The sequence below is a fragment of the Anolis carolinensis genome, chromosome 5, assembly GCF_035594765.1.
Source record: "Anolis carolinensis isolate JA03-04 chromosome 5, rAnoCar3.1.pri, whole genome shotgun sequence".
In the NCBI taxonomy this organism is placed as follows: Eukaryota; Metazoa; Chordata; class Lepidosauria; order Squamata; family Dactyloidae; genus Anolis; species Anolis carolinensis.
Window position 1 is genome coordinate 21,935,342 of NC_085845.1, and position 18,685 is coordinate 21,954,026.

At 38.2% G+C, this 18,685-nt stretch overlaps 1 protein-coding gene across 11 annotated transcripts in view; it reads left to right on the forward strand.

Annotated features, from left to right (window-relative positions):
* The window catches only part of pdlim5 (PDZ and LIM domain 5), a 166,329-nt gene that overhangs the window by 73,171 nt on the left and 74,473 nt on the right, over positions 1-18,685 (forward strand). For 4 of the 11 annotated variants that reach the window (XM_008111057.3, XM_008111062.2, XM_008111063.3 and 1 more), the window contains 6 exons: positions 56-85; positions 5,882-5,998; positions 6,781-6,891; positions 8,679-8,807; positions 10,616-10,828; positions 17,903-18,043. The exons of 1 other annotated variant lie outside the window; for it this stretch is intronic. In XM_008111057.3, the coding sequence (XP_008109264.1) occupies positions 56-85; positions 5,882-5,998; positions 6,781-6,891; positions 8,679-8,807; positions 10,616-10,828; positions 17,903-18,043 (741 nt within the window). The remainder of the gene's footprint in view (positions 1-55; positions 86-5,881; positions 5,999-6,780; positions 6,892-8,678; positions 8,808-10,615; positions 10,829-17,902; positions 18,044-18,685) is intronic. 6 more of the 11 variants (XM_008111060.3, XM_008111059.3, XM_008111058.3 and 3 more) reach the window with 6 other exon arrangements.

Here is an 18,685-nt window from a genome sequence, read left to right on the forward strand (position 1 = left end):
TACAAATCTTTCTCTAGCAATATGTAAGGTTTGTTATCTGTTGCATTATCTCTAGGGATAGTCAAACAGAAAATGGAGATTGGAGGTAACTTTTCACTTGTTTGACATTTAACAGTCACGTGTGCCGGGAAAAAAAACTTGAACCACGATGACACATTATAAAATTACTAAGGAGTGCTCATGATTTCTGGCTACATGATAGACCTAAAAGCACTGACACATAATGCATTCTTCTTAATATTTGTATCTTGGTTATCTGCAATCGGATTCTGTTAAAACAGATTCACAATCATAAGTTCTTCCTTTGTGAGATTTTTTTTTTTCGTGTCAGGAGCAACCGGAGTTGCTTCTGGAGTGAGAGAATTGGCCGTCTGCAAGGACGTTGCCCAGGGGACGCCCGGATGTTTTGATGTTTTTACCATCCTTGTGGGAGGCTTCTCTCATGTCCCCGCATGGAGCTGGAGCTGATAGAGGGAGCTCATCCACACTCTCCCCAGGTGGGATTCAAACCTGGCAGCTTTCAGGTCAGCAACCCAACCTTCAAGTCACTTAGTCCACTACGCCATCTGGGGGCTCCCCTTTGTGAGATAGGATAAATAGAATTCAATGAAGTCCATCTTTGCGTTGTTTGAATAACTTTTATTTAATGGAAATGATTACTTGAATTATCACATGTTTGTATTTTGAATAATACACTGCATCTGTGCTTAATGTGTGTACACAAGTAGAAGTAGCCTACAATAAACATACTGAATGTTCAGAAATGCTCCCGTGCTGTGTGTTTCAGTTAAGAGTAGTGATTCAACTATCACAGATCTTTCATTACGAGAAAACTGTTGTGGCCTTTGCAGTCCTTATAGTTGCTTGATCGTTTAATGTGAAATGTATCTTTCCAATTGTTTTACAGATTATATGTGTGCATCTGTGTAATTTTATGCTCCCCTTGGTTTTATATTTCATGTATCCGATCATAGCAGGGGTCCTCAAACTTTTTAATTCGAGGGCCGGTCCACAATCCTTCAGATTGTTGAGGGGCCGGATTATCATTTGGAAAAAAAAATACAAACAAATTCCGATGCACACTGCACATGTCTTATTTGTAGTGCAAAAACAACAACAACAACAACAACGAAAGAACAATACAATATTTAAAAATAAAAACAGTTTTAACCAACATAGATTGGTCAGGATTTCAATGGGAAGTGTGGTCCTGCTTCTGGCCAATGAGATAGTCAAGTTAATTAGGATTGTTGTTGTTGTGTGCCTTCAAGTCATTTCAGACTTTGGGCGAGCCTAAGTCTAAAATGTATTTATTTATTATTTATTTATTTACTGCATTTATTTACTACATTTGTATCACAGCCTTCTCACCCCAAAGGGGACTCAGAGTGGCTTACAAATTATATGTACATCCAATATATTATATTATTAGCATAGCACAATATTAGCATTATATATTACTATATTAAACTATACCACTATACTGTAATATTATTAGTAATATTATATGTAATATAGAATATATAATTAATATTATTATATGGTATTATTATTAGTGTTATATTGTATTACATTATAATATTATTATCAATATTATATGTATATACAATATATTATAATATAAAACTGAGGGCGGGGGCCAGGTAAATGTCCTCGGAGGGCCGCATCCGGCCCCCGGGCCTTAGTTTGGGGACCCCTGGATCATAGATTCACTTGTTTATTAGTTACCTCTACAATACCTAAATCAACATCAAATAATGCTGCTAAATATAGTGCTAAAGGAATTCAGCTATGGGTCAGAAAATTCCTGGTTCAAATGTTATCTTGACCATTAATTCACCGGGTGACCTTAGGTGATGTCTCCTCCAATCCTATCTAGACTCCTGGCAATGAAAACATTAATCTCACCTCATATGGTTGCTATAAAGATTAATGCATGTACAAAGTGAAAATTTGAAAGCGCTTTTGCCATACGATTCTCATATCTGCAGGGGATACATTCCTGAACTTACTGTGGAAAGAGAAAACCATGAATAACTATTGAATTGAACAACTTCCAATATACGTTATCATAGACTCACCCTACAAGATCTAGAAAGCTCCTAGAGAGATATTTTCTAAGAATTTACTATGTCTTCCAAATGCTTCTATGGTAACCTCTGTTGGAAACCTACCATAGACTTGCCTAGAGGACCCAGAAAATTCGTCGAGAGGGCATTTTTTTGTCAGGTGTGGGTAGGAAAAAATACAGGATACCAGTATTTCAAGGACAAGAGTTAGATTATATATTTTTGGATTAATCTGAGTGCTTGTGGCATTTGGCATTCCAGAGAAATGGGAATGAACGGAGAATTATTACTTTCTTGGACCCCTTGGATTGCACGCTACAGATTTCTCTAAAGTCGTCATGCCTTCTTTAGGCCATCCATAACACATAATGTATTTCTTCCTGCAACTCCCACTCTCCTTGCAACTTGCCTCTTTTCTTTTTTCTTATTTACAGAACTTTTTGCAGTCCCATTCCTCTGTTGTGTTCTTCTGTCTGCAACCCATAACATCAAAATTCTAATGCATTGTTGTCACTTCTTAGTGTATGTGGATATCTATGGCATTTAATCATGTGTAATGCATCCAAGATTCCCCTAAATGCTATGCCAGAATTTGACTATTTCAAAGAGAGGAAAAGTGCTCTGGTTGCTTCCAAAATCATATGTTTTTATCATTATGTTTGCATAGTCCACAAAAAAACTTTTTCCTGGCAAGATTATCTTACCTGAATGCTTTTTCCTTTCTGTTGGAAGACTTGGAAAGCTCTTAATAGCTACCAGATTTTATTTTACTCTCTGACTAGTCTTTTGTCCTACAAATATTTGTCTGATGCAGACTCCCCGTTCCTACACCTGGGTGATGACATATTGATGGATTCCTTTTATAATTGCAAACATGGTATTTTTCTATTACTGTACTGTTTTTCCCTTTCTGTTTTTCCAATGCCATGAACCTATGGATATGCTATCACTCAGCTATTCTTCTATTTTCCCCCAGAACTGCTTATTTCTGTCACTGTTTCTTCATCAGGCTGATTCAATTACTTAATAATGTATCACTACTTACTGAGTTTAATGATAACAACATGCAAGACTTTCAGTGTTACAGCAAGTCAAATGCAGATGGGTCTGCAGTTTAATCAACTAGTGGCACTAGATTTAAAAAGCTGGCACCGACTCCAGAAGGCATATGGGAGGGGAAAACGGAAGTGCAGATACAGTGAAGCAGATATTATTTATTTACATCTCAGAAGGTCTTGGTTCTGTCCACAGAGATATGGAAAAGAGCCACAAAAAGCGAGTGGATGAATTCTCTGAAGAGTCCATAGATACACAACAGAAAGGTCACCATTGACTAGTGGACTATTCACTTTTTGTTTGCTATTCTTATATCTGGCCTTTCCTAAAGTGATTTATTGCTCCTCTCCTCTCTACCATCACAACTGTTATCCTGTGCTGGGGAAAAGTGAGTGGCCCAAGTTCACCATAAAGAGTGAGTGGGGACTTAAACCTGGATTTTTCAGTCCCCAGTCCAGTCTATAACTCTAAACATGAGCCACTAAACATGATATATTATGCAAATCTGACATGAGATTTCTGTAGTCCATAAATAAAAATTCTAAGGTAGAGAAGAATGAAGATTGAGTATCCCTTATTTTTTTTTTGAGGGATATTCGGAATACTTGTATTTCCACATACACACATACACAAATATAGCTTGAATATGGGATCCAAATCTAAACACAAAATGCATATATATTTCATATATATCTTATACACCTTGATTGAAAGTTATTTCATACAATATTTTAAATATTTTTGGGCATAAAACAAAATCTGTGTACATTGAACAATCAGAAAAAGGTGTCGATATGTCAGCCATTCACATAGACAATTTTGGTTTTTGAATAAGAGATCCTCAACCTGTACATGCAAGGTTTATGTAGATTTTAGGCTTATGTGTCAGACTATTATTATCATTATTATTATTACTATTATTTATAACCCCGAAGGCGACTCAGAGCGGCTTAACATGAAAGCATCAGCATAACCATTTAAACTATACAAATATACAAATATTCAAACAGGATTAAATATAAACAGAATTCTAAAAATTGCAGTTTAAAATAATTACAACAAATTCAAAGTTAAAAACCACAGCATCCCCTGAATTGACATTAAGAATCTTCATATTAAAATGCCTGTCTAAATAAAAAGGTTTTAGCCTGCCACCAGAAGGACAGTAAGGAGGAGGCCATTCTGACTTCCCTGGGCAGGGAGTTCCAGAGTCAAGGGGCAGCCACCAAGAAGGCCCACTCTCTCGTTCCCACTAATCATGCTTAAGATGGAGGTGGGACCAAGAGAAGGACCTCTACTGAAGATCTCAGGGCCTGGGCAGGTTCGTACAAGGGGATATGGTCAGACAAACAGCCTGGACCTGAACCATCCAGGGCTTTAAAGGTCATAACCAGCACTTTGAATTGTTATTGGAAACAGACTGGTAGCCAGTGGAGCTGCTGCAATGGAGAAGGGGGGGTGTCTGCTCCCTGCAGCCAGTCCCAAATAGTAACATTGCTGCAGCTCTTTGGATCAGCTGAAGTTTCTGAGCACTCTTCAGAGGCAGCCCAGAAGGGATGTAACGAAGGCATGTACTACCATGGTCAGATCTGGCTTCTCAAGGAATGTGTGCAATTGGCGCACAAATTTTAATTGTGCAGAGGCGTTCTGGCCACCACCAATACCTGGGTCTCCAGGTTCAATGCCAAGTCCGGGAGGATCCCCAAACTGTGAACCTGTCTTCAGGGGGAGTGTAACACCATCCAACATGAGATGAATCCTATTCCCTGGTGTTCCTCCTGGCTGACCAGGAGTACCTCTGTCTTTTTTGGATTAAGTTTCAATATGTTTGCCCTCATTCAGTCCACTATTGATGACAGGCACTAGTTTAGTTTCAGGATAGCTTCCTTGGCATTAGGTGGAAAGGAGTAGTAGAGGTGGGTGTTATCTGCATATAGGTGGCAACATACACCAAAACTCTGTGTGACTTTTCCAAGCAGTTTCATGTACATTAGTGTCTCAGTTAACCAAGCCCCTGTTAACCGAGCCTCCGTATCATCCGAGGCGCCGCCAGGATAATATCCCTTTCTTGGCTGTCTTGGATGATGCTGTGTTATCCAAAACTAGAAAGCACATCGCACTACAAAGTGCATCTGTTTAAAGCAGTAGGAACATGCTACAGTGAACCGTAGTTTTATTGAGTCACAACAATAATTTAAAATCCCCTAGTTAATAATAGTTTTCCTGTAAGAAAACGTGTGAATAAGGCAATTAGTAAAATATATTGCACAAGGGTTTCTAGACCACAGGAGAAAGTTTCAAGTTAGATATTGAAAGCTTCATGGCCTCAGAGGGAGAGAAAACACTATACATTGGGTAGTAGAGTTGAACAGATGAATAAAATGATCTGAAAAATACTCAGCAAAGTGCAGATACTTTATTTCTTTGTGGCAGTTTGGCCATCATTGCAGATATTGTTAGATCTATCAAATTAAAAAATGCTAATAGAAATTAATAGGCATGTGCATCTTGCATGTCTCTCACTCATTTTGCACTTCTTGCACAGCATATATTTTTCCGCCTGAAGCTAAAGCCTTTTATTAAAACAATCCTTCTCCTAGCTGTTATACAAATGTTCTTTCAGGCAGTCATTTACTAGCAGCTTCAAGTTAGCAACTTTCTATGTCATAAAAAATTAATCTGAAATAATCTCTAGGCCAAAAACAAATCGCTAGCAACACAAACCATATGTGCTCTGTATTATCATTTGTATAAAGCTTCTCCACAGCTTTAATGAATGGACTGGAAACGCAGTACTCGAGTTCAGTAGCTACTCAGACCTGTGAGATATCCGATGTGTCAGAACAACCAGTGTTGCTTTCTACAACTCAAAGGTCTGCTTTTCTCTTTCTTCTTGTTCCATTGGTTCTTGGGTCACATGCATGATGTAACTTTATTGAGGCAACCTTACTTTTCCCACCTTTTTACTTTTTTGTCTTTCATACACAGGATTGTTTTTAAGAAGTCAGTGGCAAGTGATTCACATTTGAAACATTGAAGCATCACCATTGTCATCACTTTTATCTCCTAACTACACTACCTATCGCGTGTATATGGGCTTGGTTAGTGGGTGGGTAAATTAAAAGTTCGGTAAAACAGGCATGCAATGGAAAACCTTTTACAATATTGCAGGTTTCTTAAATGTATTTTGAAGGTGTCAACTTTGAAAAACATGTGTCACACATAGTTTTTCTCAAATTTGGCCTCAATTCAGGTGTTAACTCTACTTTGATTAAGTGTGGATGCTGATAGTCCAGTGTGATTTCCTTTGAATTGATTTTGGCATTTCATTTCAGAGAATTTAAGTATTTTGAAAGTTTATTAGAAGACTTTAACGCCTTTCATTATTTACTGTTTACTCTTTTATCCCCAAGTACATATTACTCATATTACTCACTCACATGGTATAAATCAAAATGTCAAAAAAGTTAAAAAATATGTATGTAATAGAGAAAATCTGAGGTTATTTTTGATTTTAAAATACCAGATTTCTATAAAACCAGAGTCTACAATGTTTCTTAGTACAAATGTAAGGGGTAAAATCAGATTAACATTTGTGGTAATTTTTTTCTTATTCTCTAACGTTGAAAATTCAATTGAAACAAACTACTATAAGGGAAGAAGCAAATTCAGCTAGCTCTGTTTTGCTAAGTGATCCAGCTCCTTCTACTGCTGCTTCTTTTACCAAACTTTCTGGAACCGCTCTCTCCATTTCCTCTTTCAAGAGGTAAATAATTCTTTATAATCATTCTAAAATCTTTTTAAAATATTCTATATTTCTTTTGCTTTCTATACATTGAGTTAGTCAAATTTATTGTGCATCCTGCAAGATGGTAAGACACCCCCCTCCCCTTAGAAAGAATATATTACTTTGCACTATCAATAGCGATGCAGTTTGGTCTAGAACCAAAACTCATAATGAGCTGAAAGCCTTTGACAGCTCAAAGGATAGTTGAGGAAAACAACCTTTTCCTACCAGTTCTCTACAGTACATTTCAGAAGTTTGTTTTGGAATTAGGTTCTGCCTTACTACATGCTGTACTAATACTGTAATTTTGGAATAGCTCATATCCTTCAAAGCCAAATTCAGTACTAGCTGCATGGCATGGGTACTGTAATTTGGTGCATGAGGAAGGTGTCAGAGTATTAGCAGCGCAGCAGTAGTTGGATGGAATCAATGGAACGCAGAACGAAGAGACATCAGAGACGATGGTAACACTATATACAAGTTTTACTATAAGTAGTAATAATCAAGACAAACAGACTTGCAGACAAACACAGGACTTGACACTCACTCAGAATAGAACTGATGCAATCAGTAATGCATACACACTTGTGTCTGGACACTCCCCAGTTCCAGCCACACATCAAGGTTATTACAGCTTCTTAGCAATTTCCAGACTATAGTCACACTCTGAATGATGCAATCAGTATGCAGTACAGACAAGACACAAATTGCATTTAAACACTATCAATACACAAATCCCACATTAACAAGGTGCCAGGTTTCAAAGAACTGGCATATAGATATCCAGATATGTGAATCTGGTGCCTTAAGGTTTGTTAAACAGCTTATATGATTTGCTGGCTTAATAACTATTTAAAATAGTCATGTGTAATTTCACGATTTCACTGTTTTTCTATAGACATTTTTAATATGTTTCCCAATTGAGCTTTAAGCCCTTGTTCCTTCCATTATCACTGTAATATCTCGTATTAACCTGGGAGAAGGTCATATCCATGTGACCTCCATAGCAATCTAAAGTCTGGCACCTCTATGACTTCCTCAGACTTTAGAATGCTATAAAGGTCACACTGGCTTTCAATTTGTTATTCTTCAATCATCAGTGAAGTCTTACTGATTTGAAGTATAAACTCCTTTCCCACCACCCCACCACCCCCGTCCCTCTCCAAGTCATTCTGGTCCTTCGGGCAATGCCAGATGAGCCTCAACCATAAGCAGTTCCATGCCGTATGGCAGTGTTTCTCAAACCATGCTCCTCCAGATGTTTTGGACTTCAGCTCCCAGAAATCCCAGTTAACTTACCAGTTGTTAGGAATTATACTGGAGCTGAAGTCCAAAATATCTGGAGGAACACAGTTTGAGAAACTCTGCCTTATGGTCACTACTACAACAGGGACAGGATGGTGCTGATAATAGTGCCCATCCAGCAGTGCGAAAATGGGTTTAGTGTCTCTGGGTCATGGCCCCCTGACCTATGTATTTCAATAAATTCACCAGATAACCGCATTTGGTTGTCAGTATTGTCCAACCAGTTATTTGTGGCATCTCCCCTAGGCTGGAGGTAGCCATGCATACAATAGATGATTTCAAATTGCTGCCTAGATTACATGTAGAACACTTTAATAGAACTTTTAGTGTAAGTTACAGTGCTCATGTTAATATTTAATGTTAATGCAATACAAAATTTGAACAGTAGAGAAGGGCTGTAACAGAATAGTTGCAAATAGTAGGTTTTGGTTGTGAATTCATTTTAACATTTTCTTCTTCAGAGAACTTATTTTCAAGAATCCTCTGGAAGCCCTTCCAAAATGTGCACCTCATCCACCGGCTGCTGTTCATATTTTAAACAATAACCAGCAAGTAGCCATTGTGGCCAAAACAGCCTCAAGTTACATTAGGTAGTTTTGTACTTATTAATTGCATTATATTTTAACTGGATCATAAAAGATACATGCTGGTAATTTTTCTGTTCTTTGAAGCTAGTAAAATGCCCATCGCACTGAGAGTGAGGTTGGGGAGCAATAATAATTTTCTTCATTTCTGCAAGATCTTTGCTGATGCTTCTTTCTTCCTTTGTCATCATTCACTTTTTCTGCTTACCTTCTGGGCCTTGTAGCTCAACTATGATAATTATTATATTTCTTACCCGCCTCTCCTTGTGGCTTGAGGCAGGTTATAACATAGCTAAAACATATAATCATCATAAACATTATAAAATACACATATGAAAATGTATTTCTAGAAATACGTATATTTCTTCAACTCCCAGAAACCCTAACAGCTGGTAAACTGGCTGGAATTTCTGGGAGTTGTAGGCCAAAATATCTGGGGGGGGGGGCACAGATTGAGAACCACTGACCTAAGTGTTTGGGGCAGATTATATGGGAATGATTGAGGAAGAGTGAAAGGACCAAAAGTTCAGTGAAATCAAGATCATACACACAGGCACACTTTCTCCCGATATAGGAACACATGGTTACTGATAGCAAACAAGACACCCAGCAAATGCATTCAGATATGAATATAAAAAAATTAAAAACAATTGAATCTTCTGTGTCATGAAACAAAAATATTAAAGGACAACTAAAACTACAGCCCCCCCAAAATCCCACTCTCACTATCCCCAGCAACCTGCCCCTCATCATTCCCTAAATGCCTGATGGCAGTGGTACGTTTTCACCTGCCTACAGAAAACAATCAGGGATGGCATCATCCTGATCTTTCTAAGGAGGAGTCCGAGATACATATAATCTAGCTAGGTTTGGAACAATGCATTTCACTGCATTGCCTTTCTTTGTAACATCATTAGAAGACTCTTTTTCAAATAAAAAATAACTATTTTGAAGCTAATTCTGGGGCTCTTAACTATCTAGAGTTAACTACTGATTAACAACCAACTGACAGTAGTTTAGATGATAGGATGTTTTTGGCTAGCCTGATAACTGTACCTGGAATGTAAATAAGTAGTATAAATACTTTTACCAGATATTTGATGGTCCACAAGGTGGCAGCAGTTGATAACATCTGAAACTATTATAGTAGTTCTGGTGGACATTGAAAAGCAGGTGTCCCTTGGACACATAAATAAAAACTTTAGATCCTTTATATAGCATTAATCTGCTATTGTCAGAATTTACCATTCCATTTGTAGTTATCAATTCTCAAATAGGAAAAGGGGCTTTCTTCACTGTTGCTAATATTGGATATATCATAATTGGAAGGCAGACATATGTTACCTGGTATATATGCCTTTCCTGGGTAAAAAACTGATCTGCATTAAAAAACAGTACATGAATATCTATGTGTGTATGACATATACATACACAAGCATGCACACATCCTGAGAATGATCTTTTGGAGATACAGTGTGATCCTTGACTCTCTTCTGATTATTAGCCCAATTGTAATATCTGGTTTCTGGTTCATGTGAAGATGGGACAATTTTTCGTCAATCTCCAGGGATGAAAACTGCAACCTTTTGTTGCTACTCAGAGATGACTATCCTAAGGAGAAAGCAAAGAACTGCCACAATTTGGAAACATAAACACTATATTTTGCTGTAACTTCAAGTCATTTCAGTACTGGGAGAATTTGCAACAGTGCTTTAATTCCTTTTTTGCTTTTTGTTATGCAACTTACTGCTTTTTAAAGCATTTTAGATATATATGTTTGTGTTTTAACATTTCATAATTACTGTTGCATCAAGATCAAATAGGATAAAAACTGGTTCTCCGGTGTTGAATGCCCCAGATGCTGCATCATTGAGGGTAGATGGAGCTGATCATAAAAGGAACCTTCCTGTGATGATCTCAGAAGCAACTCAAACTTCTGAGCTTTTGGTCTCCCCAGTTGCTCCTGTAGAATCTGCATTAGCTGCCCAGTCTGTGAAACCTGAAGTGGTACCCGTAATTACTGACAGGTATTAAAATCCCAGATTTATTAAAACCTGAATTTTGTTTTGTTGTTTAATATAAATCTTCTATATGTATTGATAGATGTGCATTATCAGGGAGAATAATGCACATCTATCCCCTTGGGGAGAAGGGCGGGGTAGAAATATCGGAAATAAATAAATAGATACCATATGTATGTGTACATGTAAAAGTTGAGGACAAATTTTGGGACCAAAAAGTATAGATTTTGCAATGACCCATGGATAAGTTGAGATAAAACGTAGAGGCATGTAACAAACAATTCTTTTCCTCTCCATTTAAAAATGCATAGGAGAACATATATGCAGTCCCCAAGTTACAAACATCAATCTTAGAAAAGAATGGGGGTCAGACAACAGGAAGTAAGACCAATCTAACCCTCAGAAGGGAAATTTGCTCCTGAAAGAATCATCAAGGGGAAAAGTTTCTCCACTGAAGCTTTCTCGCCAATTTTATTTTCCACAACAAAACAAATTTCTTCAAAATCCAGCTATCACTGGGACAGAAAGTGGTGTGAAATCTTCTGAACAGAGACACACATAGCAAAACAAAGAGCACAGGGGTGTTAACTCTTTCCCTGTGCTATTGTCCTGTTTTGTCTTTCAAGAACAGCCTTATAACACTGTGGGAAGTAAACGAAAACTGCTTTACTTCAGCAAAACATAAAGTACAGCACACTCAGTGGAATAATGTAAAAGGAAGCAAGGAAGTCTTAGGGTAAACACAGTTCTTAGTCTCTGTTAAATTCCCAAATCAAGTAGCAGTCTTACTTCAGACAAAGAAACAGCAATGAATCCTTAGGAGCAGTTTCCCAGATGCAGACTTGAAGCACAAGGGGAGTGAAGAGTCAGTTTGTTACCAGCAAGAGCTGGCTGCACCTGCTTCTGCTTTATAGCCCTGAGTCCTCACAACTGCTAGAACAGTTCCTAATTACTCAGCTGCATTTCTGGCAGCTATTCTAGCTGAACAACATCTCTGCTCTGTTTCCTTTCAGCTCTCCTGAAATGTGGGTACTTGCAAAATCTCCTCAGATTCCAACTCACCCTCAGATTCATGAACACTTTCCTGCTCCCCTTCCTCTTCTGAAGAAGAGGAATCCCTAACAGCTATCCAAAGTGTGTGTGTGTATGATTGGAGTTACACTTTAAAATTTACTTGTTCTGACCTACATACAAATTCAAGTTAAAAACAAACCTACCGAACCTATCTTGTTTGTAACTGGGGAACTGCCTGTATTTAGGAAGAGCCATAGAGGAAAGGATCTTTTTTTAATGGGGTTACAGGGGGAGGAGAGTGGTTTGTTTCCTAATTGCATTGTTGATTTTATAATTTCTATATCTATATAAATATAGATAGAGAAAATAATATAAATGAGGAAAAAGAATGAGGACATGGACTGAAAAATGGAGGGAGGGGTGAGAACAGCAAGGAAAACAGTTTGACACTATTAAGAACTCGATAGAAATGCAGTAACAAGGCAGTGGCATGGTGTGGAAGCAATCCTCACACCCCATTACCCCCTTTATGCCCAAATAAGAGAAAGAAAGTCAACACCTCCTTCCTCCTCTCTCACCTTTGTTTTCAGCCCAAACAGCATTCATATCAAGGAGAGCCCAAAGAATGTGCTATGCCCACTATTTTGGATATTTAAACTGGAACAGTTGAGGCCATTTTTAATAGAGGATTGCTGTAGTCTTGCTGCAAGCCTCATAAGGCTTATACAATAAACCATGATTAAAAATGGCATCTTTGCTCTAATTGAAATTCCCATTCTCAGCATTAACCAGTAGATAAGTCAACCCAGATTGTGTTGTCGAAGGCTTTCATGGCCGGGATCACAGGGTTGTTGTATGTCTTTCGGGCTGTGTGGCCATGTTCCAGAAGCATTCTCTCCTGACGTTTCGCCCACATCTATGGCAGGCATCCTCAGAGGTTGTGAGGTATGGAGAAAACTAAGCAAAGAGGTAAATATATATCTGTGGAAAGTCTAGGGTGAGAGAGGTCAGTGTGAATGTGTGTAGTTAATCACTTTAATTAGCATTGAAAAGCTTATCTGCTGTCTTCTTCCTGCCTCTGGGGCATCCTTTGTTTAGAGTCGTTAACTGCCCTAGGTTGATTCATGTCTGGAAGTCCTCTGTTTTCAGAGTATTGCTTTTTATTTACTGTTCTGATTCTTGAGTTTTGTAATACTGGTAGCCAGATTTTGTTCATTTTCATGGTTTCTTCCTTTCTGTTGAAGTTGTCCACATGCTTGTGGATTTCAATGGCTTCTCTGTGTAGTCTGACATGATAGTTGTTAGAATGGTCCAGCATTTTTGTGTTCTCAAATAGTATTCTGTGTCCAGGCTGGTTCATCAAATGCTCTGCTATGGCTGATTTCTCTGGTTGAATTAGTCTGCAGTGCCTTTCATGTTCTTTGACTCTTGTTTGGGCGCTGCGTTTGGTGGTCCCTATGTAGACTTGTCCACAGCTGCATGGTATCCGGTAGACTCCTGCAGAAGAGAGAGGATCCCTCTTGTCCTTCGCTGACCGTAGCATTTGTTGGATTTTCTTCGTGGGTTTGTAGATACAAACCCACAAACTATCTACAAACCCACGAAGAAAATCCAACAAATGCTACGGTCAGCGAAGGACAAGAGGGATCCTCTCTCTTCTGCAGGAGTCTACCGGATACCATGCAGCTGTGGACAAGTCTACATAGGGACCACCAAACGCAGCGCCCAAACAAGAGTCAAAGAACATGAAAGGCACTGCAGACTAATTCAACCAGAGAAATCAGCCATAGCAGAGCATTTGATGAACCAGCCTGGACACAGAATACTATTTGAGAACACAAAAATGCTGGACCATTCTAACAACTATCATGTCAGACTACACAGAGAAGCCATTGAAATCCACAAGCATGTGGACAACTTCAACAGAAAGGAAGAAACCATGAAAATGAACAAAATCTGGCTACCAGTATTACAAAACTCAAGAATCAGAACAGTAAATAAAAAGCAATACTCTGAAAACAGAGGACTTCCAGACATGAATCAACCTAGGGCAGTTAACGACTCTAAACAAAGGATGCCCCAGAGGCAGGAAGAAGACAGCAGATAAGCTTTTCAATGCTAATTAAAGTGATTAACTACACACATTCACACTGACCTCTCTCACCCTAGACTTTCCACAGATATATATTCACCTCTTTGCTTAGTTTTCTCCATACCTCACAACCTCTGAGGATGCCTGCCATAGATGTGGGCGAAACGTCAGGAGAGAATGCTTCTGGAACATGGCCACACAGCCCGAAAGACATACCACAACCCTCAACCCAGATTGTTTGGATTGATTTTTGTCAAACATTTTTGACTTAAAACAGGAATATATACTGCAATAATACTTTCACCAAGTTTGAAAAGTGAGAAGTAACAAATAGACTTTTCAGTTAAAACTGAATGAAATATGTGTGTCTGACTTTTCAATTGATATAAGTCTGGAGACAGGGATTTTTTTTTTTGTAATGAAGTACTTTGAAGCTTAATACTAAAAAGTTATACTGATTCCACCACACCTGTACTTATTTCTCCTATGGGACCAGTAACCTTGAAAATATATCTGGCTTAATAGTTCCTTAATATCGGTGTTGCTTGAAATAACCTCATGCATTTTCCCTCTTATTACTGTTTTAATGAGGAGGTGGCTATTTTTCTTTTAGTATCTCATATAAGCTATTAATGGAAAAGGTTAAACTAATGATGTAGAAGATGCTCTGAAATAAAGTCTCTGTTGCTAAAGATAGTTTCATAGAAGACTGACAGATGATGAAGTGGCAAGGATGATTTAATCAGCTTCTATACTACGAAGAGTCACAGACATGTATAGGAGCCAAGGTAGTGTAGCTGTTTCAGTACTTGACTATGACTCTGTAGACTTACGTTTGTATCTCCACTTGGCCATGGCAACCCACTGGTGACACACTTGAGAAAGTTACACACTTAGAGAAAGGCAGTGGCAAACCACCTTTGAATAAATCCTGCAAAGAAAAACGTTGGATAGATTTGGTTTAGGACTGCCATAGATCCGAAATAAATTGAATGCAACAAAAAATATTCCTGTGTTATATTTTCATGATACTTATGTTATAAAAAGTTACCATGTTCATTTGTAATGAGGACTGTTATTTGTTGAAGTGAAAGAAGTGTGAAACTGCTACTCTGATTCAGACCTGTATGGATTACTAAACTCTCTTTAGATTCCACAATATGGAGGAACAAGTGGAAAAGCTATAAAATCAAGAGCAAGCAACATGGGCCTTTCAGAAACTATTTAACTGGAAGTCCTATTGTTGGGGCCAAAAATGTAAAGTGAATTTACAAGAAAGAAGAAATTTGAGAAGGGTTAAGGAGAGGGGAGGAGGGAGTGAGAAAGAGTGAAGAGTGAAGGAATTCGGGATAGATAAGTGTTGCCTACCACAAAGTCAATAGATTTGGGAGAGAGGTGAAGAGGAGATCAGGTTAATCCCACAGAGGTGGGAGGAGGGAAAATGTACAGGAAATGTTTTCCATTACAAGATTGAATATAGGATTGTTTACAGAACAGAAGGAACAGAGAAATACAGAGATGCTTAGCTAAAGAATAACCTGAGAGGGAAAAATACAGAAAGGAAAGTGGGAAAAGAGAAGTTTGATTGCACGTGAGCATGTTTGTGTCAATCTGAGACTATAAAACCCATGATGTATGACAGTCAGGTGTGGTACTCTGCTTTTGCTAATTTGGCAACCACCCCTTAGTTCATCTGCAGAATTAAACTATTGCATTTTAATCCTTTCATTTTTAGTCTTTGATTGGGAAAATAAAGAGACCAGAGACACTGTACTGGGGCACTGTACATCAACACGATCGTCCCTTATCATTGGCTACGCATGGTTGGAATTGTGGGCCAGCAACGCGGCCATCCCCACCTTTGCATAATTTAAATAGTTAAACAAGGCTCATCTGATTTGTTGTTTATGATGTATGTCTTCAAGTCATTTCTTATTTATGGCAACTCAGAGGCAAGCCAGTGATGGATGTTTCTTGGCAAGATTTATTCAGAGCCCTCTTTCTTTGAGGATGAGAGAATGTGAGTTACCCCAAGTCACTTAGTGGACTTCCATGGCTGAGTGAGGTTTTGTACCCTGGTCTTCAGACTCCTAGTCCAATGCTCAAAGCACTAGATAGTATACCATCTTTCATCCTCTAAACTAAAGGACTTTTTGGCAGCACCAGCATAGGCTTTAGAGCAGTGGTTCTTAACTTGTGGTTCCCCAAATGTTTTGGCCTACAACTCCCAGAAATCCCAGCCAGTTTACCAGTTGTTAGAATTTCTGGGAGTTGAAGACCAAAACATCTGGGCAGCCACAGGTTGAGTACTACTGCTGTAGCGTACCCTGTTAGAACAACCTTTGTTTCTTCTTTAATATTTCTGTCTATTTTTCCTCTTCATTGCATGCATATATTTGCCACATTTCTGCATTACCTTCAGCCCATCCTCATAAAACATTTTCATTTAAAAAGGACAGGATTTTCTTTCTCCAGGATTCATTCATGTAACTCATATTCATCACCACCATCACTTTAAAACCTTCTGACACTTGGTACTTTCAGCTTTAGATAAAATACATACAATGGCCTAAATAGGACTTTAGTAAAGGGATTCATTAATAAAAGGATGTTTTTCAGGAAAAAAGAAATACTAACATCAATCATTTAAAATAAGGACTTTATGACTATTTTTGAGACTTTTTGAGAAAAGGACTACTTCTGCCGGAAACTCCATTGAGAAGTTTAACATTTGTTCAGGAAGGATCTTTTTCTTTCCCCACCTAAATATCCTAAATGTTTTCCACACAATTTCATTGTTATTCTCAGCAGCTTTCCCACTCCTTTAACCAGTCTCTTTCTTCCCAATTCTTAACTACCTGTCAGCCCAGAAGTACATTGTAGTCTTTTAAAAACTGAGTAGATCATTAAAGCTGGTTAAAAAAATCATCAGATCCCACATAGAAAGTTTTAAATCTCCCTCTCTCCTTGCCATCCACCACTGTCACCAAGTTTTTTTCCATATGGAAAGAAGCATATACAGTAGTTTTAAACAGCCCTTTTAACATATCTTTTTCCTTCCTCCCTTGCAAGAGGTCAGAACAAATTCCCTTACAGAAAGAAGACAAAGAGCCAACTTATTTTGCAACCTAAGACAGATGAGCAAATATTACTCCTCCTATCAGAGTGATGGTTCATTATTTTAAGAGCCAAGGAAGCTATTTTCATGCCTGAGGTAGAAAATTCTACAGATCTCTTTATCTTTCTACACTGGGAAGGACTTAGATGCATTAAAAGAATAAATCCTGGATTTGAATAAAGACATATAGGGGACATAGGCATATCCTGTCTTATACGACACAAATGCCCATTAAGAATGCATCTACACATTAGAATTAATGCAGTTTGACACTACTTTAATTAATTGCCGTAGATCAACACTAAGGAACCCTGAAATTTGTCATTTGGTGAGCCACCAGCTCTCTGGGAGAAAAAGGAAACAATACCTTGTTAAACTATAACACTCATGACTCCATGGCAGTTACAGTGATGTCAAACTGCATTATTATACAATATAGATGCACCCTTAGTCTAGTATCCTATACACCCAGCAATGTATGAAGGCAACAGTCCACCAGTTTGGTCTAAATAAGTGGTTCTCATCCTGGGGTTCCCAGGTGTTTTTAGCCTTCAACTCCCAGAAATCCTAACAGCTGTAGGCCAAAAACATCAGGAAACCCCAGGTTGAGAACCACTGGTCTAAATCTAGGTTTCAGGTTCTGATGTCTAGTGCACTACCTCGTGTAGTCTGAAATTCAGGGAAATTATTTCAAAATTTCTGGAGCAGTTGATGCAAATATCATTCTGTCTGTGTTCTATATTGAGCTTTATGTTTTCCAAATAATCTTTGAAGTAACTATTGTAATGTATTTTTCTTGTATAACTTTCTCTGTACTTTCACTTTCTTGACTTTCCTCTCTAACTTTCTGTGCTAGGAAGTTGCCACTGGAAAATCCATTAGGAAGTTGCTTAACACTTTCTGCTGTAACTTCAACTTCACTTTCAAGTGTGATACCATCACAAGTTAGGAATAGTGCTGCTGCTGCCGTGTCTACTGCTGTTGCTATAAGGGCCAGGTAGATGTTGAGTTGTACCCTTTGAATCTCTGTGAACCTTACGAAGAAAAAACGCCTGTGCAGTACAAACACGTGTACAACTCAAAATTGCTGATTTTAACAGACTCCGTACCTTGGATCATCTTTCTGAGCCTCAAAGTACCTAATAACTATTATTCCTCCTCATTGACTGAAATAATGATTGGATCTGCATCATAAGAATGGTCTCCACTTATACAGCCTCTTTCAAATATACACAGTGTAAGCTGTCATGGCATGAGTAATATAATATTAGATACTGTTGCTCATTCCTTACATTGATTATACATACATAAAACAGTAAACTTAGTTATTCCCTTGAGATTTTCAGAACTTGAGTGCATCATTCTAATCATTTAAATTAGAGGTGTGTACATTGCTGAGTTTGGCTATTGCATTAGGCCCCCGGAACCCATCCACAGTACTACGGCTGTGTTTGCTTTTACTTCAAATCCTGTTGAAACCACTTAGGTTTGTATCATTACAAGAATAATTGCATCCTAGAGCCTCATTTGCATTATAGAGCATTGCTAATCTGCAATCCAGAAAGGAAGACAGCACTGATAGCTTTTTGTTGTTTTTAGTGATAAGTTGCAAAGGAAGTAGTAAGTGGGAGCAGCTAAA